Source organism: Paramisgurnus dabryanus, chromosome 2 (genome assembly GCF_030506205.2).
Source record: "Paramisgurnus dabryanus chromosome 2, PD_genome_1.1, whole genome shotgun sequence".
Classification (NCBI taxonomy): Eukaryota; Metazoa; Chordata; class Actinopteri; order Cypriniformes; family Cobitidae; genus Paramisgurnus; species Paramisgurnus dabryanus.
Window position 1 is genome coordinate 58,092,510 of NC_133338.1, and position 20,021 is coordinate 58,112,530.

Here is a 20,021-nt window from a genome sequence, read left to right on the forward strand (position 1 = left end):
AGTGAATGGAGCTCTTGATCGGTTTGATTACAAACATTCCTCAAAAATATCTTCCATCATGTTCATCAGAACAAAGACATTTATACAGGTTTGTAACAACATGATAGTGAGTAAATAATGAAAGAATTTTCATTTTTTTGTAAACTATCCCTTTAAGGTGGAAATAAGCTATAAAATGCTGGGTGATGGATCAGTTGGCTTTCAACTATTTGGCTTAGTTGTAAATCTGATTCGGGGTGATCAGTGGGTTGAATTCTCGGAAAGTGAACGAGATGTCCGCCGAAAGAACAAAGAGAAACTTGCTTATTACCAAAATTAAAACCGCAACTGCGGAATTTCCCTCCCACGCCAAAGCCACGCCCACCTACCTTTCGAGCACAGATCGGTTTATGACATCATAATGCCGCGAGAGCGACCCAAGGCGCACCAATCGAATCGCTCTCGCGATACATTTGATTAGTCTGCGCAGCGCCACATGAAGTTGAACAAGCCTTTTACTGGTCAAAGTTTCCTCGCATCGGATTGGTCCATTCATCTGTCTAGTGCCTTGTTTCCTGGTTTGCTCAAAGTGAAACATTATTGACTTTATTCGGCGTGTTAAGTATCGGACTGTAAATGAAGCTGATGACACTGTCGGTAAGTTAAAATCTATTTAGTTATTGTGTATTCATGCATGTGTTGTTTAAATTCAAACACCTAGATCCGTTTTTGTTCAGGTTAATAAACAGGTTTGCTCACCTTAAGCTTTTGCACTTAATGTTCCGTGTAAACTTAAGCAAATTTCACACAAACCGTTTTCTCTCTGGTTAGTTAATGGTCTCATTTGTGTGAAATGCCTTACGCATTTTGTTTGTTTAATGGATCAGAACCAATCTTTATTACGAAATACTTTTGTTTCGTCTTGACGCAGGTCTCGACGTGTTGTCGTCACCATGTCCGGCGACCCGCAACTCAATAGAAGACGTCGCCCCCCGAAAATGTACGTGGTCGAGTCCGATTATAGAGTGCAGGACCACCTGGAAGGAACCATTCGCCTACAGAGGGGGCAACTGTGCCAAGAGCAGGAGGGAGGCGGGCAGAGAAGTGGCAAAGATTACCTATGGGTCAAAGTAAGTACCAGTACAGTACTGCACGGCGGTGAATACTAGTTTAAAATGACATGTAAAAACACAATATGCAAAATATATGTACAGCCGCAGAATAAAAATTATAGTAAAATGATCATTTTGGTTTCATTCTGGTAACTACCGACAACAGTTTTGTTAAATTCTTTATAAAAATTATGTTTTTATTTGCATTTTGCAATATTTTTGAACATTGAAATAAAAAAGCTGCAGTGTTTTCCGGCCTTAAATGCTGCAGACAAAACGTTCAAATTCCTTTCTCAACAAACAAAATACTAATGTATTTTAGGAAAAATAAAAACCCCGATTTTTAATCACATCTTTTATAGGTCTTGTCGATTAATCGCATCTAATTGTTTGCAGAATAAGAATCATATATGTGCATGTGTACTGTATATAATAATTATGCATATACATGTATAATGTATAATTTAAATGAAAAAGGTATATATATTAATAATTATTTACATAATTTATTTCTTAAATATTTACATGCATGCGTGTGTATTTCTAAATGCATAATTATTACACAGCCTTGTCTTTAACATTTGCTGTTGGGTGACTTTATGTCTATATTGAAATTTAACAGACACTGGACTGAAATAATCACAATACATCTAGAAATGAGGATTAAAGTCAAAACTGGAGTGGTCTCTTTATTTTTTCTTTGGCTGTATATAGTAACTGTATATGTGTAAAACTTAAACACCTGGTAGAGCCTCTTAACTGTGCAAAAGGTTGTGGGTTCAATCTCAAAGTACACACATGATGTGAAAAATTTATACCTTTTAACATTTGCTTTGGATTAAAGTGTATTTAAATGTGATGGTTGTGTAAACATACAGTATATTCTAATGTAAACAATAAAATCTCCTATTTATTTTTCACAGGTTATTGATAATGGATCTATGGTAAAAATAGACAAGCGTCTCCTCAGTGAAGTTCGTTCTGATTTGGCCGGTCTCCTTGAACCCGTCCGTGACCTTGATGAGCGCTTGAGACTTTTGGCTAAGCCAGATCGTCTACAGAGATTAGCGACTTTACCACTGGGTTCAGAGGTTTGGGTTTTGTGGAAGCAGTCGAAAGAGTTTGCTGATGCCGACCTTCGTTTTCGTGGCCCGTTGACAAGAGGAAGCTCTGCTATTTATTTTGGTGTGCAACTAAAGGTAAACCCATAGTGAGGATGGATTCTTTACAATCAGATACAGACTCTATAGATGTACAAATATAAACAGAAAGATTTTTGCTCTTAATAAAGTCACAAACCTTCTGTGTAGATATCAGAGAATAATTAATTAAATTAACAGATTATTACAATGCATTCTTATTATCTTAAGGTGCCAAAGTTGGAGTTTTCAGGAAATGTATCTTCAATTAAGTGTATTTCAGTCTTTTCTGATGTGTGTGTGTGTGCTGTTGTTTTCTCAGGGCTGGGCGGCTGGCAGGGGAAAATCTAATGGAAACTTTAAAGGTCATCAGTTGTTTACCTGCCCGGATGCCTGTGGTCTCATTCTGTCAGTCAGTGAACTAAGACTCCCGCGGTTATCACGAAGTGCTAGTTCAGGTGACCACGATCGCCAAACCGCACACCAACCGAACCAGACTTCATCCAATAACGGTCGTCATGAACAGAGTCCTGTCAACATCATGTCCCGGGCTACAGATTCCGGTCCGGTTCCTGCTTCTTCCGCGCGACTGTCAATTGGACAAAAAGTGTGTTTTACACAGGACGAGGCGGTCCGACGGGGAACCGTGATGTTTTGTGGACCCTTGCCTGACCGGACCTCCCCTGAGGTGTTTGTGGGGGTTCTACTGGTATGTAGGTGCCCGCCCAGTATGACCAGAATTTAATATATATCTCTCTGTATGGCCTGTTTTTTTGGTAATGCAATAATTTTATTAATTTTTAGAAATGTACTTTATTGTATGATTTTAAAAAAAAGTATTATTTATAAGAATTTATGAGATTTATGTGTGTTCATCATCATCATCATTTCTCTTCGTCCCCTATGGGCTTCAATGAGCCCTCTCCATTGCATTAGTTTCCCCATGACAGGTTCATGTGTTGCAAACCAGATATATTGTGTTTGTTTGTTCAGGATCACGCTGTTGGATCGTGGGATGGAGTTTATAAGGGTCACAAACTTTGCTCGATCCCATCACCTGCGTTCGGAGCTTTACTTCCTCTTTCTAAAGTCGCTGCAGGTAACGGTTGTGGTTCACCGCTTATCAACAATAATTCAACCAAAATTAAAGCTCTGTCAGTATTTATAAAAAGAGATTTTTGGAGAAACAGTTTTCATACTTAAAAATAAAACATATGTGCACAAATATTATATTAAGGCCAAAAGTGTGATGTATGGACAGCGTGATGATTATATTGAGATTTTCGCTGTGTTTAATGTTATGTAAAAACTCTTCACTTTCTGTGTGCTATGGACTAAAGAGACTCAGATGGCTGTAAAACGACACTAAAGAAAGTAAATAATTATTATATACTGTTAAGTAGGGTTGCACCAAATTATCTGCAACTAAAATTATTCTGCCAAAATAAGCATTTTCTGTGTTTCGTTGAATAAGTGAAGACCACAAAATTTTTTAATGTTTGAATAAAGTTTTCATTATCAACATATGGTCTTTTGTTGTGTTACAGAAACTGGATCAGAACGATCTTCACCACCAGTAGCCAATCCCAAACTGCCCCAGTTGCCCCTTTCCAACAAGACCGTCCTACAGCCATCATCAACCCAAAACAAAGACTTGACACAAACAAACAAACCCCTTATTCAACCGGCCATGCTAGTCACGGCTAAAAAAGCCCTCCAGCCTCCATCTGAATCCGTCCCTAAAGTGGCTTTGAAACCACCTCCTCTAACTATACCCAAACCTGCGCTGAAACCTCCTCCTGTCCCACCCAATAAACCGAAGGCCACGCCCACGTCACCACCCACTGAACCTTCACGCTCCTCTAATGGATTTCACAGTTTTCCCTCTCCAACGATTGCCGAACGGAGAGCTGAGCTGGACACGTGGTTGGAAGTGGGCTGTATGGTGGAGGTGAATGATCCGCCTCTTTTTGGAGTGATTCGCTGGATTGGACAGATCAGTGGGATCTCCGAGCCAGTCGCTGGAATTGAACTGGTAAAGAGTTTCATTATAAACTCTTTCATTTCTTATGTTGCTTTTGTTTTAAACCTCCAAATAGTGCATCCATCCACATAAATGTCTTCTGAGGTGAAGTGGGGATTTTGGTCAACAATTTAATTCAGTTGCATGCTGTGAAATTCAGTGAAATCTGCTTTAAACCAAACAATCAGACCAAGTGTGAAAGCAAAACTATACCCGACAAGCAATGTTGCTTTTAAAAGACATCTAATAGATGTCCATACACAGCGCAAACATCTAGGCCAGGGGTTTTTAAACTTTATGATGGCAGGGACCCCCATGATGAACATTTAACGAGGGACCCCTTTCCTAAAATATATATCATATTTTGTATAAAGGTACATTCAAACTGCGTTAGCTAAATAGTAATTGTGATATTATAAAGACAGCAAATTGTCTACAGCAGTGGTCTCCAACATGATGCACCAGGTTGCCCGCACAGTCTGTGACTTGCCTACCCAGTCTCACAGCTTTCGTCACGTAATTTATTTTTGTGATATTATCACGAATTTTCACGTTTTTTCATGATCATATAATGAATTCCTGTTTTCGTTTGATTATCACGTATTGGTTACTCAACTGCTTTTTCCTATTATTAAACCATTGTCGCTACAGTTTAGGGTTAGATTTGGTGCTTGCATTAGAATGTCACTTTATATATTGGTTTATACTATTTTTTCTGATGTATTTTTTTATATGTCGCCTGGCGTTAGAGTTGGAGTTGGGTTTGGGTAGGGATGTCATTTTATGTAAATCTACCCCTAAACCAAAGCAACCATGGTAAGAAAATAGAGCAGAAACGGCTGAGTAACCAATACGTGATAATCACACGAAAACAGGAATTTGTGAGAAATTTTGTGAGACTGGGCTGGACTTGCCTGCCAAACCACATTCCATTAATAGCTTTAATTTTTATTTATTACATTTTTTTTAAGTAAAACAAGAAAGTTTTGAGTAGACTATATAAAGAGTTTCATTGCAAAACAATATTTTTTTTCAGAAATCTCGTTTTTTGTTTGTGCGTTCCAATTCATATCAATTCAACTGCAGTTGGTTTGTTTTGATTTAAACTTTCATACCTTAAAAAATACAGCTAAGTAGCACCATAAAACAAAATAATAACATAATAATAAACACGTTTTGAAAAAAATGTTAAAAAACGGATTTATCTCGTTTTGCAACGAAACTCTTCATATCAAAAAAGTAGCCCTCCAAATTGTTTTATTAACTGTGGTAGCCCTTGCTTACAAAAAGGTTGGAGCCCCCTGATCTAGACAACTAAATAATTGCTTACACACTAGACTTGTATCACTTTTGTTTTGTCTTATTTCTCTTTAAATGTTCTGGAGACCCCCGTGAACCTTCTCGTTTGAGTTTGAAAACCCCGGTCTAGGATAAAACAAGGCAAAATTTTGTCTGTCAGTGAAAACTTAAAGGTGCTGTAGACTTTAAAACTGTATTTATTTAGGCATAGATGAATACTAAGAGTTGTGTAGATGGTAATAACATATCATGAGCCTCAAACACGATTGTTTTCTCCTTCTTATGTAAACCTCATGCATGCAAAACACCGCTGGAAAACAGACCAATCTCAACATAACACCAACTGTGACATCACAGTCCAGATGTACACCCAACCTTCAATTAAGTACAATGCTAAAGACTGCTGTGTTAGGGTTATATGCTAGTTAATGCTACATGTTAGCGTTTAGGCTGAAGTTCTACTATTGACGTTACAGTTATGTTTTGCAGGTCTATTAACAATCTCCAAACAATTGATTATTCCTCTAAATCTGATACAGACTCCAACATAAGATCTGTTTACACACACACACAGAGCTACTGAAGGAGAAACAGCCAATGAGCAGAGCTCAACATTATTATTCATGACCCTTTTAATTAAGGTAATAATAGATCATTTCATCCTGAAGACAAATCCAAATAGACATGTAAAACAATGAAAAAATTAAATCAATAAATAAAAGCCAACAGCCTGTCATGACTGTTGCCTTTATTACATGATTAAAAAAATCAGACATCTCACAAGTTATTTTGACAAAAAACACGTCACGAAATTCAAGTTTTATTTGGCTAGAAGTGAGTTCCTCATAGCCGGACTGGATTGGGTCTTTAGTTCATCTAGACGGTGAAATGGGAGCTCAGTCGCTGGCTGAATAGAGACAGGACACTGAAATGATGAGCGATGTGTTTTTCAGGACCACGAGATGACGGCCGCCACGGATGGGAGTTACCTCGGCGAGCGTCACTTTCATTGCTCTCCCAACAAAGCACTGTTCGTCAAACTGCGCAACTGCAGACGCGACTCCAGGTTTCCTGAACCGGAGACGCCGATAAATCAAGTGGATCGCTGCAACTCCATAGGTGCGTTTCACTTAGTATAAATCCAGTTTAGTTTGAGAGTTTAAATGTTAACTGTGAGTTTGATTTTAGCTTTTGCTAACTGGAGCAGTAAGCGTGTGGATGATAACACCCCTCCTCTGATGGGTCAGGACGCCCGGATCCTGTACGAGGGCTTTAAGAAAGGCATTCAGGGTCATCTGAACTCCTGCTATCTAGATGCTTCTCTCTTCAGGTAGATCCACATTCATTTATCAGTGTGATGTCACATTAACAAGAGAATCAAAACCGCATCTATAATGAGAATGCTCTGGTTTCAAAATGCATTTTTTCATTGTAGTTGGGTTGTGTTCATACACTGCTTACACACATTTATGTCCAAACACCTTTTAAAAGTGTATTTTTCATAATATGGGCCTTTTAATAAATTAAATACATGAAGAATTGTTCCTATTTTTGAAGAGTTACCTTAGCATTATGACATGAATTGAGAAAGTCTTGTCTCAACCATCATTGCTCTGAAGAGGTGAAAGTTTTGTCTTCATTCAGGCTGCTGTTATCTATTGTGTAATTGTTGTGTTAGTTTCACACTTATTTCTAATGTATTTGTGTTTGTTTGTTTTTCTGTCAGTATGTTTTCTTGCTGTAGTTCATTCGATTGGGTTTTGTTTTGGCCGACTGAACTTCAGAATAATCCTCACAGTAGAAATGCTCAGGATCTTCTGCACTGTGAGATTGTCAATCCTCTCCGCAGGTAAATCCATGATATAAACACAGACACACACACACACACACACACACACACACACACACACACACACACACACACACACACACACACACACACACACACACACACACACACACAGAGTATTACAGCTGTCAGCTTTATTTCTTTAAAGCTTCATACTCAGAGCAGTCATGTGAGCTCAGTTGTAAATGATAACCGCCGCTGATTCATTTGATTTTTACAGGTTTGGTTATGTGTGTGCCAGTAAAACTATGGCCTTACGCAAACTTCTACAGGCACAAACAGCAGATGCTGGATTTACTAACCAGGAAAAAGGTTTGTGTGTGTGTTTATATGTGTGTGCGTGTTGTGTGTTTATAAATATATGTGTGTGTGTTGTGTGTTTATATGTGTGTTAGTATGGAGGTAAAATCTTTAAATGTTTATACATTAAGAGCCATGAAATCTGTTTTGTGTGTTCAGATCCAGAGGAATTTCTCAACCAGCTTTTCTTGCTTCTCCGGGTTGAACCACTTCTGAAAATCAGGTCAACACCTATTCACCTCTCTCCCTGTGTGTCTGTCTCTCTGTCTGTCTGTCTGTCTATCTGTCTCTTTGTCTGTCTATGTGTCTGTTTGTATGTCTGTCTGTCTGTCTGCCTGTCTATCTGTCCCTCTGTCTGTCTCTCTGTCTATCTGTTTGTTTGTTTCTATCTGTCTGTCTCTCTCTATTTGTCTGTCTCTCTGTTTGTTTGTTTGTTTCTGTCTGGCTGTCTTTCTCTCTGTCCGTGTATCTGTCCCTCTATCTGTCTGTTTCTCTGTCTGACTTTCGATCTGTTTTATTTTGTCAAAGCAAAGTTTGTGTATTATCTGCTTTACTTTAAACTGTTATTAAATTTGCATATTTGTGCGTATGTGTGTACGCATGTATGTGTGTGTGCGTTTGTGTGTACGCATGTTTGTGTGTGTGTGTGTGTGTGTGTGTGTGTGTGTGTGTGTCTGTGCGTGTCTGTGTTGTAGGTCAGTGAGTCAGCAACCACAGGAGTGTTTCATCTATCAGCTTTTTCCTCCATCTATCTCAGCGTCTCCATCGTCTCCTGTGGTCTCTCCTCTGTCTCCATCCGTCTCTCCGCTCGTTCTTTCGTCTCTGGTGCGGGTGGCCAGTGTTCAGATGTTACTGGAGTCGTCCTTCATACACGCTGGACTCAAACTTACAGAGGTGAAGTTTCACACAAACACACAAACTTTCAGCTCAGATCAGACGTTAAACCACATTACATCTGATCAGTCACATTTATTCAAAAACAGCAACTCTTGACCAAAGTGCTGTGTGTTGTTAGGAAATTATAGAGAGATGGCAAACCACACCGGTTATGATTATTAGAGAGTAAAACTTTAAACTGGATCCTGTATGAGACCGCAGACAGAGAAATGTAAGAGAGTCATTTTTTGCGATGACACAATCTTTAAATCATTCAAAGTTTATTAAAGTTTCTCTAAATCAAAAATGACAAACAGATTTCAGATTTGTATGATTGTGTTTCAGAATTGTCTCCTGTGATTGGGCAAGGTCTTTGATAATATGAACACATACATCAGTATATAAAGTGCTGTTAGCATTTTAGCACTTCCTGTTCCAACATCCCAAAGTCAATTGGCTTTTTTGGTTTTGGTTAAACGCTTTAAAAAAGATCTTGGGTTAACGTTTGTTAAACACCGAGCTCTTGGTTTCTTTAGGTCCCATCATGTTTGCCCCTCCTCATGCCCAGATTTGGCAAAGAGTTTAAGATGTTTGATGTTATTCTGCCATCGATGTCCCTTGATATCACCGACCTTCTAGACGAGAGTAAGATAAATATTCATTCTGTATTTTTATATTAAATATTTAACAATATTCAGCTTTATTTAAGTACTGCGTTTTATCCCTCATGAATTGTTTTACAGTTTATTTTATAATGCAATAAAACTATTTTTTTAATCTTATTTTGTGGATTTTCTTATTTATTATTGGTTTTCTTTTTATTCATTATTTCATCTCTATGTCTGCAGCTCTGAGGCAGTGCAGCATCTGTCAATCACTGGCACAGTGGGAGTGTCTACAGTGTTATGAGGATGATGACATCACACCAGGCCAGTTAAAGCAGTATTGTAACACCTGCAGCACACAGGTGAACACACACACACACACACACACACACACACACACACACCAATGCAGTGCGAGTTCTGATGGCTTTAAACACACAAACACCATGTGTCTTTCCCTGAATCAGGTTCATACACACAAGAAACGACAGACACACAAACCGACCCGCATCAGAGGGCCACAGGGCTCCTGGGAGGGACCCGTACACTGCGTACGACAGCTCATGGATCTGTTTGCCGTCACCTGCATTGAGACCAGCCACTACGTGAGCTTCGTCAAGTACGGTCCACAGCCCACAGACTGGCTCTTCTTCGATAGCATGGCTGACAGAGAGGGTAATGTTTTATTTATATCATTTTATTTAAATACATTCAGAGAGTCATGGTGACTGTATGTGTGTGTTTTTTTTCAGGAGGAGAGAATGGTTTTAATGTTCCTCAGGTGAGAGCGTGTCCTGAGGTGGGCCGTTATTTGAGTTTGTCTGTGGAGGAGATCGCTCGGTTAGATGCCTTGTCTCTCAGAGATCCCGTCCGCCGTTTACTCTGTGATGCCTACATGTGTTTTTACCACTGTCCAGAACTGAGTCTTTACAAATGAAACACTCTCCAAAACTGAGATTTATCAAATGTTATTTAAATTAGTCCATTACGTTTTGACAATATTTTGCACTATATACATGTATACTGTAGTCTTTTACATGACTGCATTTCACAATGCATAACTTTGAAATAGTAATGAGTTGTACATTTTTTTATATTTGAAAAGATGTCTTAAACAGAATGCATTATTGTATGTTTACACTTTTTACCTATTTTATTAAATAATCAAACTTGTACATTTATCAGCTGTATATTGTTTAAAAACAACACTTATATATATTTAAAAAAAAACTCAAAATATTGTACATTTTAACACATTTTGTATTATTATTAATATTATAAAATAGTGAATTTTATGGATTCCATTAATTTTCTCTGAAAATATTATCTATATTCAAAATATTGTATTTTAAGATGAAATAAAAAATAATTCAAACGATTTTTTTTTTTGTTGTTGTTGTTTATTTGTGGTCAGAGTTGACATCGTGTACAGACAGATGTATGTATAGGAGAAAGACAGCAAAAATAAAATAAAAATGTTTTGAAAAACCTATACAGTCTGAAAAATGTCAGTTTTATGAGCTGGTTTCTGTACATTTCGTATATAGAATATTTTGACGTCATCTGTTGCGGACGGAAGTGACGTGTGTAGCGTCATTAGCTTGTGCCCGTGAAGAGTGAATCGCTCGAGTGTTTCTGCTTTTTTATCAATAAATCTGAATTATCTGATCATTTACTGTTCGTGTAAAACATCGATCTGATCTTTAACAGGTGAGAAAATCTAACGATGTTTTCATTTGATTCAAAACTGCAGATGAATCGAGATAAACACTTAACGTCACAGTGAAATACCCTCTAAAGACGATTCGATTGATTATTAATAAAATATTGTCATTTAAACAACGTATTATTATCATCTAAGTTCAATACGAATTATGCGTAGTATAGTAAATATGCATTTAACATTTATTTATTTAGCAGATTTAAATGAGACTTACACGTGAGAAAACGTTTTGTCTTTATGCTTGTAACGTTATTCTAAATGCATAAATGTACGTAATTCTTGTTTGTTAAAGTGAATCACATGCAGCCATCTACACATTTGCTACTGTTTGGATGAAACTATATGCTGAGAGCTACATCATTTATGCCTGGCATCCTATAATGTAGAGCTGCATAACAACTAATCGAGACTAAGGGGTAGTTTCCGGGACAGGGATTAGTTTAAGCCAGGACTGGGCCTTAGTTTGATTAGGATATATAACTAGTTTTAACAAACATGCATTACTAAAAACATTACCTGTGTGCATTTTGATGCAAAACAAAGGGCACTGATGTATGTTAAGATATGTCAGTGCAAGTTGTTGTCAGTTTGCAGGGCTCAACACAAAGGACTGCCCGGTGGCCTGGGGCAAACGTGAGCAAAGTTCAGGCCAGTAAAAAGTATTGTCACTTGCCCGATTGGGCCAGTGCTTCACCCTCAGTCACTTAAATATATTTTCATCAATGTATATTATGTAACATCTTGGAAGCAGACATTTACTTGGGTAAAACACGACGAAAGAAACGATGCAATATTTTGCACAGTTTGCAAAGTTTGACTTTTAAGTTATTATTTTTAAATATGTGACAGACACTGACATTTTTTTATTGGGGCCTGAACCTGAACCACTGGCCCAACCATACATTTATTTTAGGCTCGGACTAGTCTAATCCCTGTCTGGGAAACCGATCCTAAAAGTTTTTCTTTACATCATATATGTGTGTACACTGTGGATAATACTTATGTATGTATAAATATTCACATGCATGTATATATTTAAGAAATATGTATTTGTGTATATACATTTATTTCCACTGTATTACTTATAAATACTTTGATGATAGATGCAGAAAGTACAATGTGCTGTTTCAAATTCAGTGTCACATCACAAAAAAAGATTACATTTACTGGTCGCACATGTGCGACTGGATGTAAAATTCAGTGGCACACTCTCAAATTTTGGTGGCAAAATACCAACATTTGGTGGCAGTCTGGAGCCCTGTATATACAGAATTATTATACACTGTACACACACATATATGACATAAACAAAACATTTGAACATTTATTCTTCAAACGATTAGTTGCGATTAATCGTTATGCAGCCCTACTGTAATGTTTCTATGAGATTGTAGAAGACCTTGTGAGGTATTGCCTGGTTTTTAATCATCTAGAGCTGTACTTACATTTTACATGAATACGATTTGCATCGTTTCTATACAACCTACAGTACATGCTGCCAGCTTTTGAGTTGAGCTTGGAGTGAGATTTACCAGAGAGCGGGGAGGAGATGCTTAGAAGGTTGGGGGGTGGTTATTTAATTATTATTATTTAGGGCTGTGACAATTAATCGTGCAAATGTGCCTTTTCTCAATGAATTAATTTGAATGAACTACGGTGAAATGCCGCCACATCCAAAAGCTAGAGGGCGCTCTCATGCAGAAACGCCATTTGTGACACAGAAGAAGTACCATTACAAAGTCTATTCCAGGAAATGTCTAAAGGGATTTTTATATCGCTGTTCTTCAGATTGTTTTAGGTATTTTCATGATAATAAAGAATATTTTGAATGATTGTGTTTGACGAGTGTTGCTTTTTAAATTCACATTATAAACGACTCAAACTCATAGTGATTTTAGATTGATAAGGATTTCCTACTGACCACAGAGCCATAGTACACGCGCAAGCTGTGCATGAAACACAGAATCGATTTCAGGCAGGTTTTAATATAAGTTCTTTACTAAAGTAACCATTTAAGAAGTTTGAATTAAAAGCTTTTACTCAGTATATAGTCTGAGCTTATTTTATCCTATACCTCCTGATAAAAGTTTTTAAAATCTTATGAATACTGGTCTCTGTAAAATGCATATTACTGCAGCGATTTGATTCAGTTGATCGACTGAGAAAGAGGAACATAAAGTGATGGTTTATTGATTGGTGCTACTGTCACACAGAACTGTGGGCACGAAAATGGTTTTGTGGCGTGAGAATGGGGTCAATTGCGTGAGTCTTACACTGAATGTGTGAGGGTTGGCAGCCCTGTAAGGTAAACATTTAATCAGTATGTGTGTTGTGTTGTGTTGTGTTGTGTTGTGTTCCCTGCCTGGGATCCAATCCAGGACCTTTTGTGCTGCTTATGCAATCCTCTAACATTTAGCTACTGGAACACACATGACAAATGTTATTTTATCCGGATTGACTTAAAGTAATATCAGATTATTCATAAATGATAGAAGAGTCTGACATCAGCCGAACTAATGTTATAAAACACTACACTTGAAGGTGTTGTGTCTGTCACAGGTGATAAATCTGTTCAGGTCTATATTGATGTGTCGAGGTGTATTATTCATTTACAGTCGGCCATACAGCTCATTACAGTAAATAATGTTAAGTGTAATAAACTGAAAGTGAATGTTTTTTGGGGTTGTTTTTGCAGGTGGTTGACCGACAGTATGACATCACCAGGTAGTCAGGGGGGCGGAGCTCTGTCAACGAGAGGCGGAGCTGCAGGAAAGAGAATGAAATGGGCTTTAGAACTGAGCCTGGGCAGCAGCAGGTATTTCACATTGAACATTAAAGCTCAACATTGTTTTATGTCTATGAATAATTTCCTGATGTGGCAAGTAGCTGTGTAATAATCATAGTGGAAACTAAGCTATTCGAAGCTTTGAAACAATAAAACCAATAGGGTTTAGGTGCAACGTACTTCCGCATTCCTGTTAAACATAGTAGTTTGCTTCCTGTTCTGTATGCGTTACACTGACATGGTGCTATTTTTATTCATGAAGCCTTCAGGAGCTATCAAAGACGAGAATAACCAAAGTCCAGTACATATGATTATTAACATCTTAAACCGAGGTTAAAGAAAATTTACTTTACTTTTTTTAGTACATTTAGCATAGGGTCTGTTCTTTCATTTGATATATTGTATGTTTATATATTTAAAGAAAAAAAATTCTGGAAGGCATTAAACTTTTGTGAAATTCATTTCCTTTTTCATTTCTTTATTTATTTTATTCATTTAAAAACAAATGCAACATCAGCATTTAACATGAATGAAAAGGAGCAGAAAACAGTAAAAAACTTATAATGTCTGCCCCCTATCAACACAAAATCATTTACAGTTCCAATTCATTTAAGCTGTCTTATGCAGCCGTCTCTTTTTTTAAGACACCAAAACACAAAATACATCAATAAAGTTGATCTGCTACTCTACAGTATTGTATTAAGCAACAGTGACAATGTTACATACTTCTTAAACACATAAATGGACTTAAAAGTTTTAATTCTACAATCAAGACTGTTCCACAAACTAACTCCTTTGATTGTGACACATTTTTCCTTTAAAGCCGATTGGAACCTAGGTTTTATAAAAACCTCAATATGTTTTAGTTCATATCTACTTTTCCTCTTGACGAATCTGTTTTGCAAATTGTTTGGAAACTTTCCAAATGGGCTTTATACATGGTATTTAGAAGGTTATACTCTACTAATTCATGAAATTGTAATGTTTTTAGTTGTATGAACAAAGAATTATTTGGATCTCTATATCCACTTCCACTAATAACTCTAATCAATCTTTTTTTGTAAAACTAAAATTGGATTAATGTATGTTTTACAGGCACTTCCCCACACTTCAATGCAATAAGTCAGATTTGGCACAATCAATGAGTTATAAACAAATGCATTCTTATTTAGAGATTCTTTAACTTTATACAGCACTGCTATTATTTGGGATACCTTGACTTTGATATTATCAATATGTGATTTCCATGTCAAATGCTCATCAATCAAAATACCTAAAAACTTAATATCATGTACCCTTTCGATTTCTAATCCATTAATGAGCAGTGATGTTTCAAAATATTTTCTTTTACTACAAAATATCATAAATTTAGTTGATATTGGCATTGAACCACTTCATAATCTTCTGAAATTCATTCTCTACAATTTGTAGAACATCTTTTATATTTTTCCCCCTGAATAAAACACAAACACAATGTCATTTACATATAGTAGAAATAGTATAGGTCCTAGGACCGATCCTTGAGGTACCCCGCAAGTTATATTACAATTTTTAGATTTTGTATTGTCAATTTTGACAAACTGATTACTGTTTTTTTAAGTAACTGGTAACCCAATGGTGTGCCACACCTCTGATACCATATTTATATAATTTATGCAACAATATCCTGTGGTCCAGCGTATCAAACGCTTTTTGAAGATCCACAAAGATGCTTACTTAATAGTGCTTTCTGTCTATAGCATTGGAAATTTCTTCAGTTAGTTCCATGAATGCTGTTGAGTTGAGTGATTTGGCTGGCATTAGCTGGCAGCTTTTTAAAAAAACGCTGGCGGGGAAAGAGTTAAGAAGAATAAATGATTTAAATTATTTAAAGGGGACATTTCACAAGATTTTTTTAAGATGTCAAATAAATCTCTGGTGTCCTCAGAGTACATCTGTGAAGTTTTAGCTCAAAATACCCCACAGATAATGTATTATAACATGTTAAAATTGACACTTTGTAGGTTTGAGCAAAAATTTGCCGTTTTTTGTGTGAGTCCTTTAAAATGCAAATGAGCTGTTCTCTAAACTAAATGGCAGTGCCGTGGTTGGATAGTGCAGATTAAGGGGCGGTATTATTATCACAAGGGGAGTCAAATTTCAATAAGCTATTTTTTCCCATGCTTGCAGAGAATGGATTACCAAAACTAAGTTACTGGGTTGATCTTTTTCACATTTTCTAGGTTGATAGAAGCACTGGGGACCCAATTATAACACTTAAACATGGAAAACGTCTGATATTCATGATATGTCCCCTTTAAGTTATTAAGTAAAAGTGTATTCTGTGTTTTTAAGTTTTATTTAGGGCAAATAGATCTTAAACTCCCCTTTTAGTTATTCACATGTTGTCATTAAATCTGTCTATACACAAAAAGTAGGCAAATAGTAGTGTTATCAAGAAGAAGGACCCCTGTGAAAATTAACCATGGTTTTACTACAGTTAAAACTAAAGAACCATGGTTAATGTAGTAAAACAATGGTTTTGCTAATAATAGTCAATTCACCAAAAAAAACATGGTTACTACAGTAAAAAACAGTTAGTTTTTGTAAGGGGATGAATGTTTTATGATAAAACGGACCTGAGCTTACCTAACCATATTAGACACTGGTAGCCTGGTTAGCCAGACCTACATCAAGATGTAAGGTCTGGCAACTCTTCACACAAACGGCTCAATGCAAGGGGCGGGATATAAGGTTGTCCCTCAAAATGCCTCTGCACGCAATAGGATAGCGCTATGACCAATCAGAGCAACGAAGAACGAAGTTTTCAAGTAGGAACCGTCGCAGCTCTGTCGTCATCATGTTAAGCCCGCCCCACAGACGCTACACACGATGTGATTGGCCTGACCAAATTTTGGTTTTTGGAGCTGTTAAGTGTATTGTGAGTGCCTAGACTAAACCCTGGCAGCAAATATATTTTGCGGCCGCTAGGGTGCGTCTAGATTTCTAGGCTAAGACACTGGTCATTTGTGATCAATTACCCCTAGTGGTGAACCATCAGAGTTTCAAAACAGTTATGACGTAATGAAGCCTTGTTTGCTAAAATCATTTGGCCAGCTTGATACACGCTCCAAACCAATAAATTCAAACAAAAGATTTATAAAAGATTCGAGGCAGTGTTTTGAAATCATCCATCATCACTAGTGCATCAATCTGGTTGTTATTTCAGAATAAACCCCTTCAGGGTAATACATTTTCACTTAGTGTTGGGGTTTTCATCACCCTGTCAGGGTTTACTTACAAATGCACACAGACAGACACTCTCCTTCCAATAATTCTTCTCGTATAACCTCTGTATGTTTTTCTCTTTCTGCAGGAGTCGTGGGGACAGGCAAAGTAAAGAGGGTGATGTGATGTATCCTGTGGGATATTCAGATAAACCCGTCCCAGACACCAGTGTACAGGAGGCCGATCGCAACCTGGTGGAGAAGGTGAGTTTTTTTTTTCTTTATTTTGTTTCTGTATATAAATACCTTAATGGGCTGACGGGGTGGGGATGCAGAATAAAACCTTGTCTCTTTGTGATTGGCTGGTCATTATTTTGGGCTCTGTAGAGATGCTGGGATGTGGCTTTGGGACCGCTGAAGCAGATTCCTATGAATCTCTTCATCATGTACATGTCAGGAAACACCATCTCCATCTTCCCCATCATGATGGTGTGTATGATGGCATGGAGACCCATCCAGGCGCTCATGTCCATGTCAGCCAGTAAGTAACATTCAATGGTGGGTTTCAGCAACACTTACTGTAGTTTACTGAACAAACTGTTCATCAATAAGTCTTTCTCTAGTCAAACCCTGTATGGATGGAGAATGTTTATATATTTTTGTATGTGCAAACATCACCTCCTTTAGCAAAGCCTTTGTACAACACAAGTATGAAACATTAGTTCAGGTGTATTCATCTTAAAATATTTAAATGATTGACTCTGGAAAATTTCCATGGGAATTAACATGAATCTATGGGAATCATTTCTTGAAGCCAGTAAATCCGATCATATCAAATCATATCAAATTTTTGATCAAATAAATCCAATTTAATAAATATGTGCAAGTATCAGGATACTTCAAAATTTGTATGACCTTGCATGCATGTCTGCTTATGATGAAAGAAATATTTATTTATGCTTGTATATAATATAGTTTATATAAATTCCAAAATAATTCCCATAAATTCTTAAGTTTTTAATTTGAAATATTTCTAAAATTTCCCAGATTAAGTTCCCATGGAATGTTTTCAGATATTTGCCGGAAACTTTCCACTCCTTTTCAACCCTGCTCAAGATCCAGATAACACTGTGTGTGTATTTGTGTGTTTGTTTTAAAGCGTTTAAGTTGTTGGAGAGCTCCAGTCAGCAGTGGTTACAGGGTTTGGTTTATCTCATTGGAAATCTGCTTGGTTCAGCACTCGCCATATACAAGTGTCAATCAATGGGGCTCCTCCCAACACATTCGTCTGATTGGCTGGCTTTCATAGAACCGCCCCAGGTACATGAATAATAGATAAGAGTGTTTGGAATGAAAATAGATGTGCTTCTCACACCTTTGTTTGTTTTTTAAACAGAGAATGGAGATTATGGGCGGAGGAATGATCATGTGAAGAACAAACACACACACACACACACACACACACACACACACACACAGATTTGCATTTAACCCCATTTGCTGATAATTAAGTTATATTTTGTGATTTACGTTAACATAGGTGTTTTATGTTTTGAAGTTTTTTCTCTGTAATATTATTAAAAATTAATAAAGATTTCTGTTAAGAGAAAACTGTATGTATTAAATGTATGAAATGCCCATTTTTTAATTTGTACAAGTTTGTATGAAATCTTTGTGATTTTCTAATATAAAAACGGTCTAAATAAAAAACGTACAAAAGGATGAGAATAACCCATCTGAGACAGAAGACTTGTAATCAAAATTATGTTTTTAAGGATGCACATTAAAGTTTGTTCAATACACTGCAAAAAAAAAATGTTCAAGAAAAACATTTTAGTATTTTTCAAAAATTTTGAACTTTTTTCATAAACCCTAAATTCAAGAAAAATTTGCTTACCCCATTGGCAGATTTTTTGCTTGTTTTATGCACTAAATCACTTCAATTTTATATTTTTGGTAAATACTTTTTTCTTCATTTAGCTCATCAAGGAAAAGCATCTTAATTTAAGAATTTTTAGATATTTTTACTGAAAACAAGACAAAAATACTAAGAAATTGTTTTCTTGAAAATCATTTTTTGCAGTGAAAAATCTCTTATATGAAATAATATCAGAAATGTGTGCATGTCATTCAAAATTCAAAAAATGAATTTCTTACTTGGTATTTTTGTCTTATTTTCTGTACAAATATCTAAAAAATCTTAAATTAAGATGTATTTTTTTGATGAGCAAAATAAATATTAAGAAAATAAATGTAGTTTATAGACACAAAACATAATTTTAATGGATGTGTGCGTATGCCAATGGGGTAAAAAAATTCTACAATTAAGTGTTTAAGGAAAAAAATCACCTTATTTCTAGATTTTTTGCTTATACCCTTTTGGCAGATTTTTGCTTGTTTTAAGCATCAATTCACTTAAATTATATGTCTTGTGTCTAAAAACTAGACTTATTTTCTTAGATTATTTTGCTCATCAAGAAAATACATATTGATTTAAAAGCTTTTATATATTTGTACTGAAAACAAGATAAGTTGAAAATGATATTCTTGATTAAAGCTTTACTGTTTACTGTGTCAATGAAACTGATGTGCCCAAACATTGCATGAACTTAAGAAACAAGTTTAACAACATTTTTAAAGTTTGTCAAACAACGTCCAAATATCTTTGAGATGTCTCAGTGACTTGACAAATGTGATAACCTGTTTGAAGGGTTTATAGAAGGTCTATCTGATGATGTCTACTATAAAAACCTGTTAGATTCTCACTATCAAAATCATACTGAATACTGAGATTTTTGTCTGTTGATACAGCAGTGACGATGATGCCCAGGTGTCAATGAGTCTACACCCAAAAAACACAACACAATGTACTGTAACACAACCTGACTGACAGCTTTCTCTCTCGTTTGATGAGTCTTTATGTCTCATTGCCCAAGAAATAAAGAGTTTAGGAAAAGATTTGACTAATGAACTTTAAGAGTACATTTATGGAAATAAAAACATTCATATTCCATGACTTTATATGATAGTATGAATTCTTATTAAGGTTGTTCCTTGTAATTGCAAACATTGTTTACATTGTTTTCTTGAATACAGTCATTTAAAGGGTGTGTGCGCAGTTACTG

At 36.3% G+C, this 20,021-nt stretch overlaps 2 protein-coding genes across 2 annotated transcripts; both read left to right on the forward strand.

Moving 5' to 3' along the window:
- Positions 1–528: 528 nt before the first annotated feature.
- On the forward strand, positions 529–10,542 carry cyld3 (cylindromatosis (turban tumor syndrome) 3). Its single transcript, XM_065261884.2, has 16 exons — positions 529–636; positions 911–1,109; positions 2,015–2,290; positions 2,553–2,939; positions 3,224–3,329; positions 3,778–4,265; positions 6,506–6,671; positions 6,741–6,882; positions 7,279–7,401; positions 7,622–7,713; positions 7,861–7,924; positions 8,397–8,595; positions 9,114–9,222; positions 9,426–9,544; positions 9,650–9,857; positions 9,935–10,542. The coding sequence occupies exons 2-16, from the start codon at positions 933–935 to the stop codon at positions 10,117–10,119; spliced, it is 2,841 nt and encodes a 946-aa protein (XP_065117956.1). The 5' UTR covers positions 529–636; positions 911–932; the 3' UTR covers positions 10,120–10,542.
- A 204-nt stretch (positions 10,543–10,746) lies between these two features.
- On the forward strand, positions 10,747–19,912 carry emc4 (ER membrane protein complex subunit 4). Its single transcript, XM_065261887.1, has 6 exons — positions 10,747–10,892; positions 13,601–13,720; positions 17,046–17,160; positions 17,284–17,437; positions 18,056–18,216; positions 18,293–19,912. The coding sequence occupies exons 2-6, from the start codon at positions 13,617–13,619 to the stop codon at positions 18,326–18,328; spliced, it is 570 nt and encodes a 189-aa protein (XP_065117959.1). The 5' UTR covers positions 10,747–10,892; positions 13,601–13,616; the 3' UTR covers positions 18,329–19,912.
- Positions 19,913–20,021: the final 109 nt, after the last annotated feature.